This window comes from Centroberyx affinis, unplaced genomic scaffold (genome assembly GCF_046629955.1).
Source record: "Centroberyx affinis isolate AG114_WGS23_722 - 3 ecotype Tasmania unplaced genomic scaffold, CSIRO-AGI_Caff_v1 ptg001450l_1, whole genome shotgun sequence".
NCBI lineage: Eukaryota > Metazoa > Chordata > Actinopteri > Beryciformes > Berycidae > Centroberyx > Centroberyx affinis.
In genome coordinates this window covers 70,214-86,530 of record NW_027279924.1, presented here as the reverse complement: position 1 = coordinate 86,530, position 16,317 = coordinate 70,214, and the positions used below count along the sequence as shown (strand labels likewise).

Genomic DNA, 16,317 nt, shown 5'->3' with positions numbered 1-16,317 from the left:
GAATTAGATACACATACAAAAAAAGTGAGACAAAGAAAGAGAGACCCACAGACAGACATCACCCCCAAAATCAGGTTGCTGGTTAACTCCTAATGAGAAAAGTAATTTGTCACCCTGCTTCCAATTTTGAGGCATCTCATGCACTTGGATATTACTTTCCTCCTATGTTGAGCTCCTGCCAAAGGCAACAAACACACAGATTCATTTGAATTTCCAGCTGCTCCCTGCACTCTGGTATAAGCCGGGAAGATCACCACCAGAAAGCAATTAGACTACTTAGACCACTATTTTCCATCAAAAGCTTGTAAACATCACACACACACACCAAACACACAAACACACACACACACACACACACACACACACACACACACACACACACACACACACACACACACACACACACACACTGGAATCCAATTTGTTCAGTATCAATTCCTAAACCTTTTTCAGGAAGGTATTCTTATTCATGAAAAGCAAAATATTGCCACACAATATGTATCCCCATTTCCAACCAATACTGCTATATACACACACAAAGACATACAATAATGTTGTAGAGATTTTTCACCAATTCATATCTTAATATTGTTAATATGGAATGTGCCAGTTACTAAGCCTCATAATACATGATATAGAGCCAACTAAAGTCAACTACTGTCACCAAAAAAAAAAAAAAATGCATCCTTCAACCTTACCAGTCTGGAATAGTCGAAATTCTAATTTAATCTAAATGTGTAGCAGTGCTTGTTATGTTAAAGTTGCAGTGTGGTAATCAATCCCATGCGGAGAACAGTTTACCATATTGCCTGTCCTGTTTACTTTTACGTTGCACTTCTGGGTTTCACAGAGGGTTGTGGCTGAATGTAAGCAATTTCATTTTTTTTGGATTGGGGCCTGGAGCGCGGATTAAGGGGGAAACTAGTCATCTTCTCTGAAACTGTGTGTACTGTATGATCCACTTTCATTTTATCCATTGCTTCTTAACAAAAGACCAGCAAGACAAAATGAGAAATTTGCCCTCTGAGGACTGTGACTGTAGGCGGATCGATACCACTAACAGATTCCCTCAAAACGAGTTGGGCAACACTGTCAGCTAAAGTACATTGAGTTTCAACTTAAAAGTGCTCTAGAGGTTAACCCTTTACCTACTTTTTTTTGTTTTGTTTAAACTTTTTATTGAGGAATATAGAGTAAATCAGATAAAATGGCATTCCTGGTATCCGAGACTTTTCCCAATTTTCACATCAATTTACCATTTTGACAGCAATAACCCTTTACCTACTTGAGGAAGACCAGAAATGTAATTGCACAAATGAATACAAAACATCCTTTCCTTTATCAGAGAGAAACTTAATCAGCTTAAAAACCCACAAACTCAAACTTTTTTTTTTTTTTTTTAAACATACTACTTTGCAATATGCAAATTGTTAATGGCTATATGCAAATTAGTAAAATATCTAATTTCTATTGCACACCAGAAGAAGATTACAAATACAACTTTTTCCTCAGAGGATGAAATCACAGTTCAGTCCCTTTCTTTGTGCTAATAAATGACGGTGGGCACCTACAGTATGTAGACACCGGGCTTGAATGATACAGGAAAGGGTTTGGATGAAAATGGGGTGACACAGATGCTTCATTGAATTAGGCCCATGACACTCTCAGGAAGCTCAACAGTAAATCCAGTATACCAGAAGCAGCCCACTCTACACTGCACTCAGCATTGATTTTGTCTCACTCACCTTTACTCTACACTGCACTTACACTGGGCCAACACTTACGCTCACATACACCCAAAAAATCACAACCAGTAATTTCCAAAGTGAAGATCAGTCACACCAAGAATAAGGTTAATGGAACTCCTACCCCTATGGCTTGAAACAACCAACAACAAGTTTTGATAATGGCTTACTCAGCAGGTCAGAAACCGCATTGTATCAGCAAACAAAAGACTTGTAATAAGAGTCATACCAGCGGCTGTGGATGGTGTATACACAAGTGTCACTACTACAAATGTAACTGTGAATTGGAGACACTCATCACAGCTAGAAACATCCTCAATATGGCACCCAACACTTGTTGAAAAATAATCCATCAGTTTGCTCATGATCACAACAACAAAAAACTGTTACCTTTGCCTTTCACAAACAATGAAACATATGAAATTAAACAGTTAGCAAAATAGAATCATCAATGATGATGAATGTCTACAAAATGTATTTAGAAGTTATAATCAAGTGACACTTCTACATTGGTTGCATATACTGTATTGTTTTCTCTTAGGCTTGGGCGATATCCAAAATTTAATATCACGATATTGTCCTGCCAAAATATTGCGATATACGACATTTTGGCGGGTCGTTGTGGGGTTTTTTTGTTTTTATCCGACCACAAGTACATTATAAGTTTATAAGTTTAGTTTTTTTTTTTTTGGGGGGGGGGGATGAGGGGGGGGGTGGGGGGGGTGGGGGGGGATATTCAATATTGTGGGGATATTCACAAAATATTGCGATACTCGATCATATCAAATATCGCCCCAAGCCTATTTTCTCTATGACAATATTTCATTGTATTTCATAACCAGCAACACAAACTTTGGCTTAGTTTTCTCCCTTTTCAACAGAGTGGTAGTTAAGATTGCTCGGGGTTTGAGTCTCAGTAGATCACCTACAGCGGTCTGGTCAAATGAAGTGCGTCCCCTCCCTGCATGTTGGTAGAACTGTAATGGCATGCCTACTAAGAAATTTTGAGTTGTTTGGGTGTGTAGAGATGGAAGCGCTCTCTCTCTTGGCTTTACGTTGTCAGGAACAGATGGAGTCAGAGACAGTATGTTTACCCTGGTCTCACAGCTTTGATATGCAGATGGGGAGTTCACAGAGAATGAGTGATGCTCTGGTCTGGCTGAGCGGAGTTAGGAGCCAGGGTAAACACAGTTCTTAAGGACAGAAGGGGGGCATGGCGATTCAGATACAAATAAGATAGTTAATAATGTATAGATTTCCTCATTGCCTATTTCCTTTTACCTGAATTTAGGGCAGAGAGACTGCACTTCGCCTACACGTTCAGTCCTGAAACTCAAGACACCAGAGGTCACCAGCGAGCACGCTCAGTATGGTCGGTGTCTAGAGGACTCAGGGGAAAAATACAGGCGAGACTGACTGACTTTTTATGAGTGACTCTTAAATCTCTGTGAATCACGTTACCGTTTGCTTCCTCGCTATTCATTTCTCCTACACAGCAAAAAACATCCATCTTAACAAGTCATTTAGTCTCATTCAGCCTGCAAATCTTAATTTTTCTTTAAACAAGAGAAAAGCTTCTAACAATGAGGTGAGATTGTTCCAATGCAGTTTCAGGGGTTTTCTAGAAATGAGTGTCAGTATCTTGAAACAAGTCAAAATAAGTTGATTTTCATTGGAAACAAGTGAAATTATCTAAACCCACTGGCAGATTTTTTCATTTCACTTGTTTTAAGAAAATTACAATTTTAGGACTCAATAATAGACTGACTGACTTGTTAAGATGGAGATTTTTTGCAGTGTATCAAGAGGAGGAACTGAGCCTTCTGGACAGTAAAACATTACATTGGCATTAGGGTTGGGCAGTATCCAATTTTTGACACCGTTAAACCTTCCCCAAATTTTCCAGCGGTATACGGTATTACCGTCTGATTAAAAATCACATTGTAGGGCTTGGAGGGAGCCGCCAATTCCAAATGATGAATTTATGTAGTCGCTGCTATACCGTTTCCTGCCACAAGGTGGCTGCAGTGCACTTCAACTGTGATTTTCACACGACGACAAAAATGTGATACATGTTCCAGTTTTATTCTCTGAACATCAGAAACGGAATAGCAAACGTTACATATTTACAACATATTTACAGTGGATGGTCCTGCTTGGGAAGCAGCAGCAGCGGGGGGCTTTGAACTGGACGAGATGTTCATCCTCGCAGCGGTTAGTGAGTGACTGATTCTGAGATGGGCACGTAAAACGAGAGAAGGACCAGTTCGGGGCTATTTAGTCGGACTAGGTAGCTGGCTTAGCTTGCTAGCTCTATGCTAATGTCCGCCTAGCTTGCTAGTTAGCCTGGCTAGCTAACGTCAATATGGCTAGCCTAGTTCGCACCGTCCGTGCAGGCGGGGGGTTGATCTTCGAAGAATGGTCGAATAGGTCCCAGTGAATATCGAATAACGTTAGTATTTTTGCTTGAAATGCCCATCCCTAGTCGGAACCCGAAATGCTGCCAAATTGCAGCAGTTGGATCTTTTTAGGGACCAACTCGCTTGCGCTCGCCATCTTTTTTTTCTATTTCTCCCTTCTGAGGAGAAGCTGTCACACGACGCGCGATTATGAACGCTTCTAACTAGTTAGTCTTTTTTGATAGGTTATTTATTTGACAAATTACATTGTTTACAAAAATTTCTGTCATCACTTTCGTAGCATCTTCAACCACACAGACAGTGGTGCTGGATAAACACTCTTAAGGCGTTTATTATATATATGCACACATTGACAGCAGAATTTTTTTCATGACGGTAATGAAACGGACACCGTTGCTATTTTCAAATACCCCGGGATACGGTATTACCGTATTACCGCCCAACCCTAATTGGCATCAACTCCACAATGTCCAAGAAAAGGAAGCGTCATGCAAAATGGTTGCTATTCAAAAGGGCTTGTTGAAACAAAGACATTGTTTGAATATAGAGGGTTTTTCAGTAATCTGGCATAATCACTTAGCTCACTGCTGAGATGCTCGTTTTGCCCCTCTGCCTCTCTGTTTTGATTCAAATCCAGTTCAAAAAGACATCTCTATTAGCTTCCCCCGCAACCCAGTGTCGTTTTTTTTTAAAATGATGGTGTGACGAAAGGATGTGGAACAAATAGCATTAGCGCTATGATGTTGCCTTATCTAGGTCATGATATAACCAGCCGATCTCTGCGTTATTCTCTTGTGGCTGACACTGAATGAAAGGAATTGAATAATAAAGCACTCGATTGAGATGTCAAAACAGTCTGGCTGAGTGCTATTGGGGTGAAAAACAGGGTTTGATAAGCGCTGATGTCTTTGTTTGGGGAGTTGGGAGGGAGAGATGGACGTGTTAGTGCAGAGCTGTGCGTTTGGCAGCGCTGGGGTTTTCCCTATTCTCTCTCTCTCTCTCTCTCTCTCCCTCTCTCTCTCTCACTCTCTCTTTTGCTCTTTCCCCATGCTGCCTCTCAGACAGCTTTGATCATAGTACCCTTTGAAGCAGTGTTCCAAAATGAAAACGAGGAGAAAGCAGAAGTCATTGCAAGTTCATGCCTAAACTTCCTGCAACTACTTGCAAAGTGCACATCTGCATCACAACATAAGCAGGGCCAGATCTATGGAAATTGTGGATGAAAAATGTATTACAAAGACAGCCTATGTCATTAAAGACAAAACAATAATAATTGTGTTTCTACAACGGACCACGTTTTCTAATCTATAGGTTTTGAGTGAGTTAAAAAAATACCATTAGACGATTCTACAGAAGAGTTTAGATAGCACAAACATTTTCTCTGAACTTAACTTAAAATTTACTTTTTTTTTCATTTATATCATAATGTTACAATGCGTACAACTGTTACTGTTGTTTCATACAAACAGGAAAGGAGAGGTAATGGATAGATAATGATCAAAGTCGGTGGATATTCATGAGATGTAGCCCACTGTAAGCAAGATTCCAGAGAGGGTGAATCACATTTTTCGGTCTGTTTTACCTGGCGATAAATATAATAGTGGCACTTGTATATTGTAAGTCACATGCTCACACACACATGCGCGCAAAAAAACAAACACAAATACACAATGTTCCTGTGTCAGCTACGTTTTACTGCTGACCCATTCATTAAAGTGGCTGCTGGGCCTGGCTCCCCATGATATTTGTACTGTTGAAACTACAGCACAGAGGAAAGAAGCAACTACCAGTCAGCCACGAAGGATGAATAAGGAGTAGATGTGGGACTTATACAAGGGACACCATGAGAGAACAGCTACTTGAGCTGCTGTCTTATCAGTAACCTCTCCTGACAGTCCGCTGTGTTGCTTAGCCACATGTTTGAGATGAGTAAGAGAGCGAGAGAAAAAAAAGAAACCTTCAAAAGATAAAAAGAAAAGAAATACACCCTAGGAGCAAATAAAGAAGATATTACAGCCTGCCCTACATATCAGCTGTACTAATGACTGTTGGAGTTCTCTCTGTAATGACCTGAGTAACCACATCACCACAGGGGGACCACATGAATCTCACCCCCGACCAGCCGAGACATCTGTAAGGATACAAAATGTGGCAACACTGGATGCGCTATAATTGTTATCATGCAGTGTGGCTCAATTTAGCACCTCCCTTAATTACAAGAGTAAGTCTAAGCTATGTAAATGAAAGCGGAGGTTGGAGGGTTTAGAAAAGACCGGTTGCAAGCTAAATTAGCTGTGAAGCTAACAAATGAAGGCAATTAACTAGCTAGCCCCCAGTCTGTCTGCAACATCTAATTGAGAAACCAGGCCAAACACTATGTGGAACAACTCAACAGTTTCTTAAACTTCCTCTCAATCTGTTCTGCTGACAATGAGCCACATTTAGGCAGGGTTGATACAACAAATTGGCGGGGAAATGTCCCAGAAAGCCTTTTACAGAAGCATTGTCTAAGTTTATCAAATTATGTTTTTGAGAATTTATGGTTTTCATGTAAATGTTATGTGAGTGAATGTTTGCATGGACCTACTAGATGTTATATTTATCAAGGCAACACCAGATATATACCTTAAACATCAGCAAATCAAAAACTGTATACATTATTGCAGCTGGAGATGTCTTTATTTGAGAAATGAGTCTCTACCATTTGAACTGCGTACTTCATAGAGAGCCCCGAGAGAGGTCACCATAAGAGCTCAAGTAATCATTTTCAAATGCCAGAAAACTCTGCTCGACATAGGCTGTTCTCTACATATTATTGTCCTTAAGATCTCATAGCAGAGATCATTGAGGGAGAGGGAAGGAAGAAGTGGAGAGTAAATAAAAAGAGAGGAGAGAAGATGATGAGGGGAGGTGGAGGTGAGGTGAAGAGATGAAGAGAGAAGTGGATGGAAAGGATCAGAGAAGGATGTGGGATCTTAGAATGAAAGGAAGGAATAGAGGAGGTGTAGAATTGAGATCTCAAGCCTTTGCAGATGACTGGTAGGCCCTTGAGATCTGTCTGTGTGATGCAATGCCATCTTCTCTTCCCTTCCCTTCCCTTCTCTTCTCTTCTCTTCTCTTCTTCCTATTTCTCTCTATTTGTTTCCCTCTCTGTCACTGTCTCAAGCAGAGAGCCCAACCAGCTACTTAAAGATTCTGTTTGCATCTGCTGCAACACTGTTGGTGAAGCTTACTGTGCTAAAATAAATACACATACAAACACACGCACAGACACACACACAGACATACACACACAAACATACGAAAGCACTCCTCACCTCGGCAGTAGCCATCCATCTCTTCGTGGCCAGTGCTACAGACGCAGCGACCCAGAGGTACCAACCAGTCTCCATCAGCACCACAGTACAATTTGGGCGTGTCCCTCTCCTCTGCATTCTCTACACATGCACCCCGCACTTCCACCAGGGAGGACGAGTCCAGGCGCGGCACTGTGTCAGGGAAGGCCGCCAGGTTCCGTAAAGTCGACGGGCAGCGCTTGTAGAACACCTGAAGTGTTAAAGCATCAATGTAAAATAGTGATGAAATAGTACATTTGAACACTCACCTGAATTTTAAATGTTCTCTTCTCATGAATTAAATGAAAGGATATACACTATCAGTCAAAAGTTTGGACACACCTGATTGAATGTACTATGTTTTTTATTATCTTAAAGCCATTTTGATCTAAGGGCTTATTCTTAAATGCTTGAAATTTGTTTCTTAGACAAATATAAATAGTGAAGTTGATGACTATGTATGAATTTCTTTCCAAAGCCTTTGCCTTTCCATCAAGGCAAAGGGTGGCTACTTTAAAGAATCTAAAATATAAGTTTTAGATAGTTTTGATTTGTTTAACACTTTTTTGGTTTGTCTTTTCTATTATTCTAAAATGTGGAAAAAAAAATATGTCCAAACTTTTGACTGGTAGTGTAAAATGAAAGCGTTCATGGTTGTAGTTAATGCAACACCAGTTAGTTAGTACCTTGACAGACACTAGAGCGATGCAAGCTCCCACATCCTGGAAGGCCAGGTAGAAGCCTTTCCGGGTCACTGGCCCCACTTCCCTGACCTCCGTATTGAGGCGCAGAACACGATCTCCAAGATCTGTCTGCGTAAAGCTCTCATCTGCTGCAATGGTGTCCACCTTAAAGGCATCAATTTACACAGTGGTGGAAAAAGTACTGAAATCATTTACTAAATCCTTTACTTTAAAAGTAGCAACACCATAATGGAAAAATACTTCATTAAAAGTAAATGTTCTGCATTCCAAGTTTACTTAAGTAAAAGTATAGAAGTATAAAATGTATTTAAGTACAAAAGTGAAAGTACTCATTTCTGAAGAACGGTCCCTTTCAGAGTGTTAAATTATTGATGTATTAACCTGTAAGAAGTATTTTAATGTTGTAGGTCTAACTGCTCCATACACTGTTGGGGAGTTTAAACTCTAAAAATGCAAAATATTTTATGAGCTTATTGTATGTTTTGCATGTAAAACCTTATTCTGCAAAGTAACTGGTAACTACAGCTGTCAGATAAATGTAGTGGAGTAAAAAGTACAATATTTCCCTCTGAAATGTAGTGTAGTAAAAGTATCAAGTCTCACAAAATGGAAATACTCAAGTAAAGTAACAGTGCCTCAAAATTGTTCTAAAGTACAGTACTTGAGCAAATGTACTTTGTTACTTTCCACCTCTGAATTTACACAATATTAGCACAATCCATTGACATTACATGATCACAGTGGTACAACAGAGAACTTCTGAAGATATGGATCCTCTCCTACCTTGGCATAGTCAGCGGGGCGGAAGCGAGTCGCTGCGGGGAGAGGTTCGTCCGTCTGCAGGTAGAACAGGTTGAAGGTTTCCTTACAAGTGCCAGAAACCCAGGGAATAGAGTTGCAGTCTCTCAGCGTGAAGCGCAGCTCCACGTATACCTGAGTGAACAGAAACAGAAGCATTACAAGCCTATTTCAAAACACAAGGGTATTGAAGAATTGTCTGCTCTACATCATATTGCACGATTGAAATGTAACCCATTTAATCTCATGCTTATGTTGGAGATATGATTTATATTTGTAATAATAATAATGGTAATCATAAACTTTAGGACAATATAATTGATTCAACAATCAATAATGTTTTAGCCTTAACAATCACAGTACTAAAGCAAACATCATACTCATAAAATGAATTAAAGCAAGTAAAAACAAGAAGACAGCACAAGATAAAACAATAAGAATAAAGCAATAGTAAAAATAATGGGATAAAAGACTACTACTCTGTAACTCTAAGCTCCTCAGGCAAGCTGTTCAAAAACCTAAAGGCCCTGAAGACATAAGCCCGGTCATCTTTAGTCTAACGTCTGGACTGGATTTTGGCTCATCTAAGTCTGCGATATAGCTTGGGGACAGACCAAACTGTGCTTTAAAAGTACCAAGTCTCAAAATCAATTCTAAACCTAAGCAGTGAAGAGATGGCAGAATTTCTGAAAAAGAAATTTCTGGCAGCTGTGTTTAATTCATTATGAAATAATTTAAATGTGCTTGGGGGTCAAAATAAAATGATTTCCTGGTTTGTTTTCATTTAGTGGCAGATACCTTTGTTGTGTGATTCAGCACTTTATAGCACTGAGGCATTCCTTGATAGTGGATAATTAATTTGAGTCACTGAGTTTCAGGGGTAGATATATCTATGTATATTCATAGCAATGGAATAATGTGGTAGCAGATGATATGGCCAAGAGGGAGCATGTCATTGGAAAACAGGATGGGGCCCAAAATGTAACCTTGAGGAACTCCACAGGTAATGTGTGCTGAAGAAGAAGAGTTTCCTATAGTGATGGAGAATGTTCTATGTGAGATGTATGAGCTGAACCAATTAAGTTCTGTGTCTTTGATGCCAATCCAGAACTTTAATTAAAATTGAATGTTGTAAAAGTTATGGTTAGCCTGATATTACGGTTCTGATGAATTGTGATTGTTGGCTTCTTATTCACAGTGATGGATTACCTCCGGAGTTGTTTTCTATGCCGTTTGACATCGAAACTGATTTAAAAATATTTTTAATAGAACGAATACACAAATACATCAATTCTCTCTGTTTCATTCTTGTTTGCACTTTTCTCCCTTATTGCTGGTTTAGCAGTAGGCTCACAGTGGAAAAAGCCAGTCAGGCATCAAGATCAATGTATCTGCACATCGTCAAACGTCAGAAATGTACTTGGAAACAAGGTTGATACATAATGCTCAAAATAATCTGTTTCTTAGCTAGCTGTTCAGCAGCTATGGCAGAGGCTCCACAAAAGAAAGCAAAACCTAGTTCCACCCAGAGTGGGAAGAAGTTTTCTTTTCACCTTAGTCAAAGACAAGTGTATATGCATGTTATGTCACCAAAGTCAAGCACTGTCTAAGAGAAATCTGGAGCAGCACAACAACACCCACCACCAGCGGTTCAAGGAGAGCCATCCACTGAAGAGCGCCATTTGTGCAAGGGAAAGTTGAGGAGCTCAAATCGGGGATGCAGGCTCTGCCGTTCACAAAAACAACAGCTTGAAGTAAGACAGCCACTGAGGCATAATTATGTGTAATCTACCTTTTGGCTAAATGTAAGAAGCCTTTTACAAACGACTATTTATGCAAAGAGGCAAAAACCATTACACTCATTTCCAGGGTTTCAAAACCAAAGCAGACATCAAAACCGCACTGGGTAGTGTACTGCTGGACCCTGCCACAGTCAGGGCTGAGGCATTATCAGAGGAGCACTCTCAAAGGTTTTCACTACAGTTCCATGAATCTGTGGATATAATGGACTTGCTGTATTTGTAAGAATGGCTTTCCAGGATTCTACAAGCAAGAACTTTCACACTTTTGCATTTGAAAGAGAAAAAACAGAGGTGAGGATATTTCCAATGGTATATACATGAAAATGATATTCCCATTCATAAACTGGTGGCAATCACCACAGAGGGTGCGCCAGCAATGCAGTGTGTGACCTGGGTTTATATCACTGTGCCATAATGACACTTTTGGGAAAACCACTGTGTGATTCATCAACAGTTTTTGATAGGGAAGGTGATGGACTTTACTCATATAATAACACTTGTGGTTAAACTGTTTAACTTTGGGAACTTCAGCACTGTTTATTTAAGCTATTGGATGAGTGAGTTTGAGGCTGTCTATACTGTAAGAACCTACTCCTCCACACTAATGTTGGGTGGTTGAGTCATGGTAAGGTGTTGCTGCAGTTTGTTGACTTGCTGCCTACTGCCTTTTTTGTCGATTAGAAATAAGGAGCACAAGATACTGTGTGATGATGCATGGCAGCTGGACCTGCGGTTTCTGACAGACTCGACAGCAAAACTGAAGACGCTCAACTGCTGTACGAGCTGCAGGGGAGAGACAAGGACAAGCCTCATATGAATGTGTTCAAGGCCAAGGTCAGCGTCTGGACCATCCAGCTACAGAACAAAAGGCTGACACTTTCCCAACCTGGAGAGAATTTCACAGCCAGTCCTGACTGCCGGACACAGCACTTAACCCCTCACAATTCCATCTCTCAATTCAACAGAAAGTTTGTTGAACTTCATGTTTCTACTCTGACGTGCTGCTATTTGTGAGACCTTATAGAGACAAGTTTCCTTCTAAATCATGTTCATTCAACTGACTTGACCACAGGTGGACTTCAACTTGTAGAGACATCTCAATGATATTCAATGTACTTATTGAATCAAAATATTTCAGCTTTTCATTTTTGATTCATTTGCAAAAACTGTAAATACACAACTCCAATATGACATCATGTGTTATTGTGTGTAGATAAGTGACATATGTAGTAGCGTTACGGCGAAAATGAAATGACTGCCATTGACAGCAATCAAGGTAATTCCAGCCCTATTTCAATAAGTTGTATATAAGCCAATTTAATAAAAGGCTGAGAAATAAAGGCAATAATACATGGAGAACTTTTGGAGGCGATGGAAACATGTACTGTCTTCATGAGAAATGGCATAATAGTAATGTGGTAGTTTTCTCATAGGGAAATTATATTTTTGTCTGTCCCCCTCCATAGGGAGAACAGAGCGCAGGGCTACAGAACAGCGTCCTAGAGCTGCTAGGGATTCGGTGTCATGCAGGGACATTTTTGTTGACATGGGGGCTTGAACCTGAGTCATCTGGTTGAAGAAAGGTCTCTTTAACCACTAGGCCACCCTGTTGCTCTAGTATTGGCAACTGGGACAAAATCAGTGGGGATGGCTAACTTGCAGCAGTTTCACATCAAAATTCCTGGCAAAAGTTCCCATCTACACTGTCTCAAAATGTTGCCAATGTAACGTCTTTAGAGCAAGTATGTGTGATGTTGTCCAGACCCTCTGTGCAGCCTGCCGCTGGATCCACCCAGAGCGCAGCCAGTTGTTCTGGTTCGGCTCCATCACGTGGCAAACCTGGAAGGTGTGGATGGGGCGGTTCTGCTCATCCATCTCTGTGATAGCATCCCACTGTTAGTGGAGCAATGAAGGAGAGAGAAGAGGGAGAGCAAGGAGATGAAATAGGTGTTTATATTGATCTGGTGTTCTTAAATATACATCACAGCATGCACTGTATAATGAATAAATTAAATAACCCTATACTATGGTGTAGGGAAAATGTCAAGTAGCAAGTAGAAATAAATGATTGGGACTGATTGGGAACACCATGTTTCCATCTCTCTTTTGATCACACATAGAACTCAAACTTGATAATGTATTTATCATTGTGCCCATAAATGAAATTATAGGCACATAGCTTTGGCATGTATACTTGCTTGATTCATTCCTTGGCTTTTGTACATACGGCCAAGTATATTTCCAGGCGCTAGTACCTTTATTGCTGCCTTAGAATTGACATTTGTGTATCTAGAGCCAGCAGCATTAACCTCCTCAGCTTTTTAATTATAAAATTTAAACATGCTCTCTTCACAGTTCAGACTTCTCTCCGCTGTGACTCTTAATTGACTAATGATAACGCTGCAGGATGGTGCTTTTATTGACATTTTAAATCAATTCCAATCAATTAGTCAATTTCAGTCGGTTTTACTCTTTTCATTTGAGGGTGTTAACACAGAATTTGTCAACCAGTGTTTGACTGACTCTTTTGACTCATTTGAAAGCAAGGGAAGGCTTTAAGGCAATTGCTAGGTTGTAAAAGAGGCAGCTAGAACAATATTAAAAATGAAATACTAGAACCTGCAAGATTTACATTAGATAATTAGGCCTAAGTAATTATCATTAGCAATAGCGCAATTATTTTTACTCTCTAACTTATTAGCATAGTCAACAGTAGATTAAGCCTTTTGTTTTTGGGGAGCAAAAGTTCGCTAGTCAACATGATTCTTTCATTTTTCAGCTGGGCATGTACGCAGTGATCGCTGCATCATCCATTCATCATTTGTGCTTACAGAGGCATGTCACCCATATTACAACTCTCTTTGGTTCAAGGCTTCGAGGTAATTTTTTCTCCACAGAGGACTTTCTCTATGGTTTATCTTCAGATATTTAATTTGAATTCTTGATGAACCCATTCACTCTACTAATAAACTTGAAAATAAAATATAATAATACAAAATACCATAATGAATTTGAAAACTATATTTTGCCCACATTATACCCCCGTTGAGGCCTAAGGACATGCTAAGTTTTCATTTCACTTAGCTCTTTTTAAGACTACATGGAATAAACGTCCTCTGGATGACTTGAAGAACATTAACTCAAACCAAAGGAATTTATGGATGAATGTTTACAGTTTTAGGAAATATGTGGGCTGTGTATGATCCTAGACTATTGTTCTAATACACTTAATAGACATACACTTAATGCTGAAAATTAGGTCAGTTGTTGAGTGACTGTTAGGCGTGTAGCTGCAAGTAATAGCATGGTGTCGATGGTGGTATTCAATTTACTGATTTTTATAGTAGAGAAGTAGGCAATGATTTGTAATGAGTTTACACTGTGGACCTCAGACATTAAGGGAGCAGTATATGAATTTCAACGTGTCTTGTTAAGTATGTGGATGGGTCTGGGTGTTTTTAGGGATGCACTGAAATGCCATTCTGTATGGAAACATCCAGTCAAGAGTGTGTATTGTATTAGTATGTATTACACTGGAGATAAGTAGTGTATTTGGTAGTTTGGAGATTACAATACATGCACCCATGGTCAGTTTTCACTTGTTCCACAAAATGTTCAACCTGTGCACGTACTTTCTCATGCAGTGAAACTTTATTTGGCTGTAGAAACACACTGAGTTCGTCTTACTAATGTTTTCACAGCTGTTACATCACCCAGAACCTCTCATTTGTCTGCTGTGCTTGAAAGGTGTGATGATCAGAGGTTCAAAACCCCCTAACATTTATTGACAGAACTTGTTCTTTCTCACTACCCCTGTGGCATTTCACAGGCTGCTGAGTTTGTGGCAATTTCATAGCCAGACACTTAATGATCACTCAAGAACATAAGATAAATGGGAGTTGTAGCAGATCTTGGATGCTTGATCCTTCAGCATGTGCTTAGTTGATTCTGTTGTGAAAGGCATGGTTTGGTGGTCACGGTAGAGCAAAGCATGGGAAATCATGTATTAATGACACTGAACTATGCTACAAATATGTTCTGAGAAAAAAAAACTATGTCACTGATTATTTTGTCTTTGGTTGAGGGGAACAGAGTAGATCAAATTCAACATGGTGACTATAGGGTTGAGATGCAAAATCCGATCAATAAGGATTCAGATTTATCACACATACTCTCCAACATACAGGCACACACACACACACACACACACACACACACACACACACACACACACACACACACACACACACACGTGTCCATAGTGCAGTGTTTGCAAACCTATCTATCTATCTATCTATCTATCTATCTGTCTATCTGTCTGTCTGTCTTACACAAACAAACAAACACACACACACACACACACAATGAGACAACAACCACGGAGAGGCCTCATTATGGGCAGTTCTGACCTTCTTAGATGAGAGACACAACTAGTTGAGTCTCAGAGGAAATTGAACTAATAGGTAGAGTGTTCAAATATAAATTATTAAATACACCTTAACCTTGAGTGGAGTGTGCGAACGCAATTAATCTTATATTAATTAAACTATCTAAATTAGCTCTATGAGACACCCAAGGGGTAAAATGATTAATCAATCATAATCACTCCCTCTTTCATTTGGAGCTCCTGACACCCACTGCTACGCTTGTGCCTTTATGATGTTAAGTGAAATTTGAGATGGTATATAATGATGCAACTGCCACGGCCATGAGGAATATTCAAGGTGAACGAGCTAAATCTCACAATGTAAGCAACAACTTGGCAAAGCTTACTGCTTTAGGCTATATTCAGTTGGTAATTTGCCAAATCTATCGATGTAAACATATTTTAACTATTGGTAACACTTTTTGCATTCATTAAGTATTAGCTTTAATAATAAAATAAAAAAATAACTAAAGTTATATTAGCCTACTGTAACCAGCGTTGGGCAAGTTAGTCGGAAAGTGTAGGCTAATTAGGCTACTCTTTACTTATTACTCATTTAAAAGCTAATCACGTTACTTACTAATTACTCAACAGGAGCAGCAGTTAGTTACATTACTCGTTACATTACTTTCCCTTTCGTTGGCAGTAGAGGCCTCCTGGTTTTTCCCCGAGTTTCACATTGTGTTGCGTGTATTAGATGTTTTGATCAATTGGATGTTGTGTTTTTCGTTGTGGAAAGCGTTTTGCTGCCCACACAAAGTTTACAACGGACGATATAATGTTCTTTGCATCCTTGACTGAGATAAATTCAAAGTAATGGAAATACAGCTGTTGAAACTAGGCTATGCGTCTCACACTCACCTCCCATCTTTTGTTTTGCTTTATTTAGCTAATAGCCGACGTAAACTTGCCCGCGCATGCCCATAAGATACCCAAGACGAAAATACCAAACAGAAATAAAAAAATAAAAAAAATAAAAAAAACTTCTAAGGAGAGAAAAGTAATGGTTGAAGTGGGGTTAAGGCTTAAATAAGACAGTAACGTTACTGGGGTAACTGTAATGTAATTACCGAATTTGAAATTGTAA

The 16,317-nt window shown here is 39.5% G+C and overlaps 1 protein-coding gene across 1 annotated transcript in view; it reads right to left on the bottom strand.

Annotated features, from left to right (window-relative positions):
• The window catches only part of epha6 (eph receptor A6), a 58,763-nt gene that overhangs the window by 28,003 nt on the left and 14,443 nt on the right, over window positions 1–16,317 (bottom strand). Inside the window, exons 3-6 of the mRNA XM_071526743.1 lie at window positions 12,569–12,697; window positions 8,988–9,137; window positions 8,187–8,348; window positions 7,483–7,711 (exon numbers count right to left, since the gene is read on the bottom strand). Coding sequence (XP_071382844.1) covers window positions 7,483–7,711; window positions 8,187–8,348; window positions 8,988–9,137; window positions 12,569–12,697 — 670 coding nt within the window. The remainder of the gene's footprint in view (window positions 1–7,482; window positions 7,712–8,186; window positions 8,349–8,987; window positions 9,138–12,568; window positions 12,698–16,317) is intronic.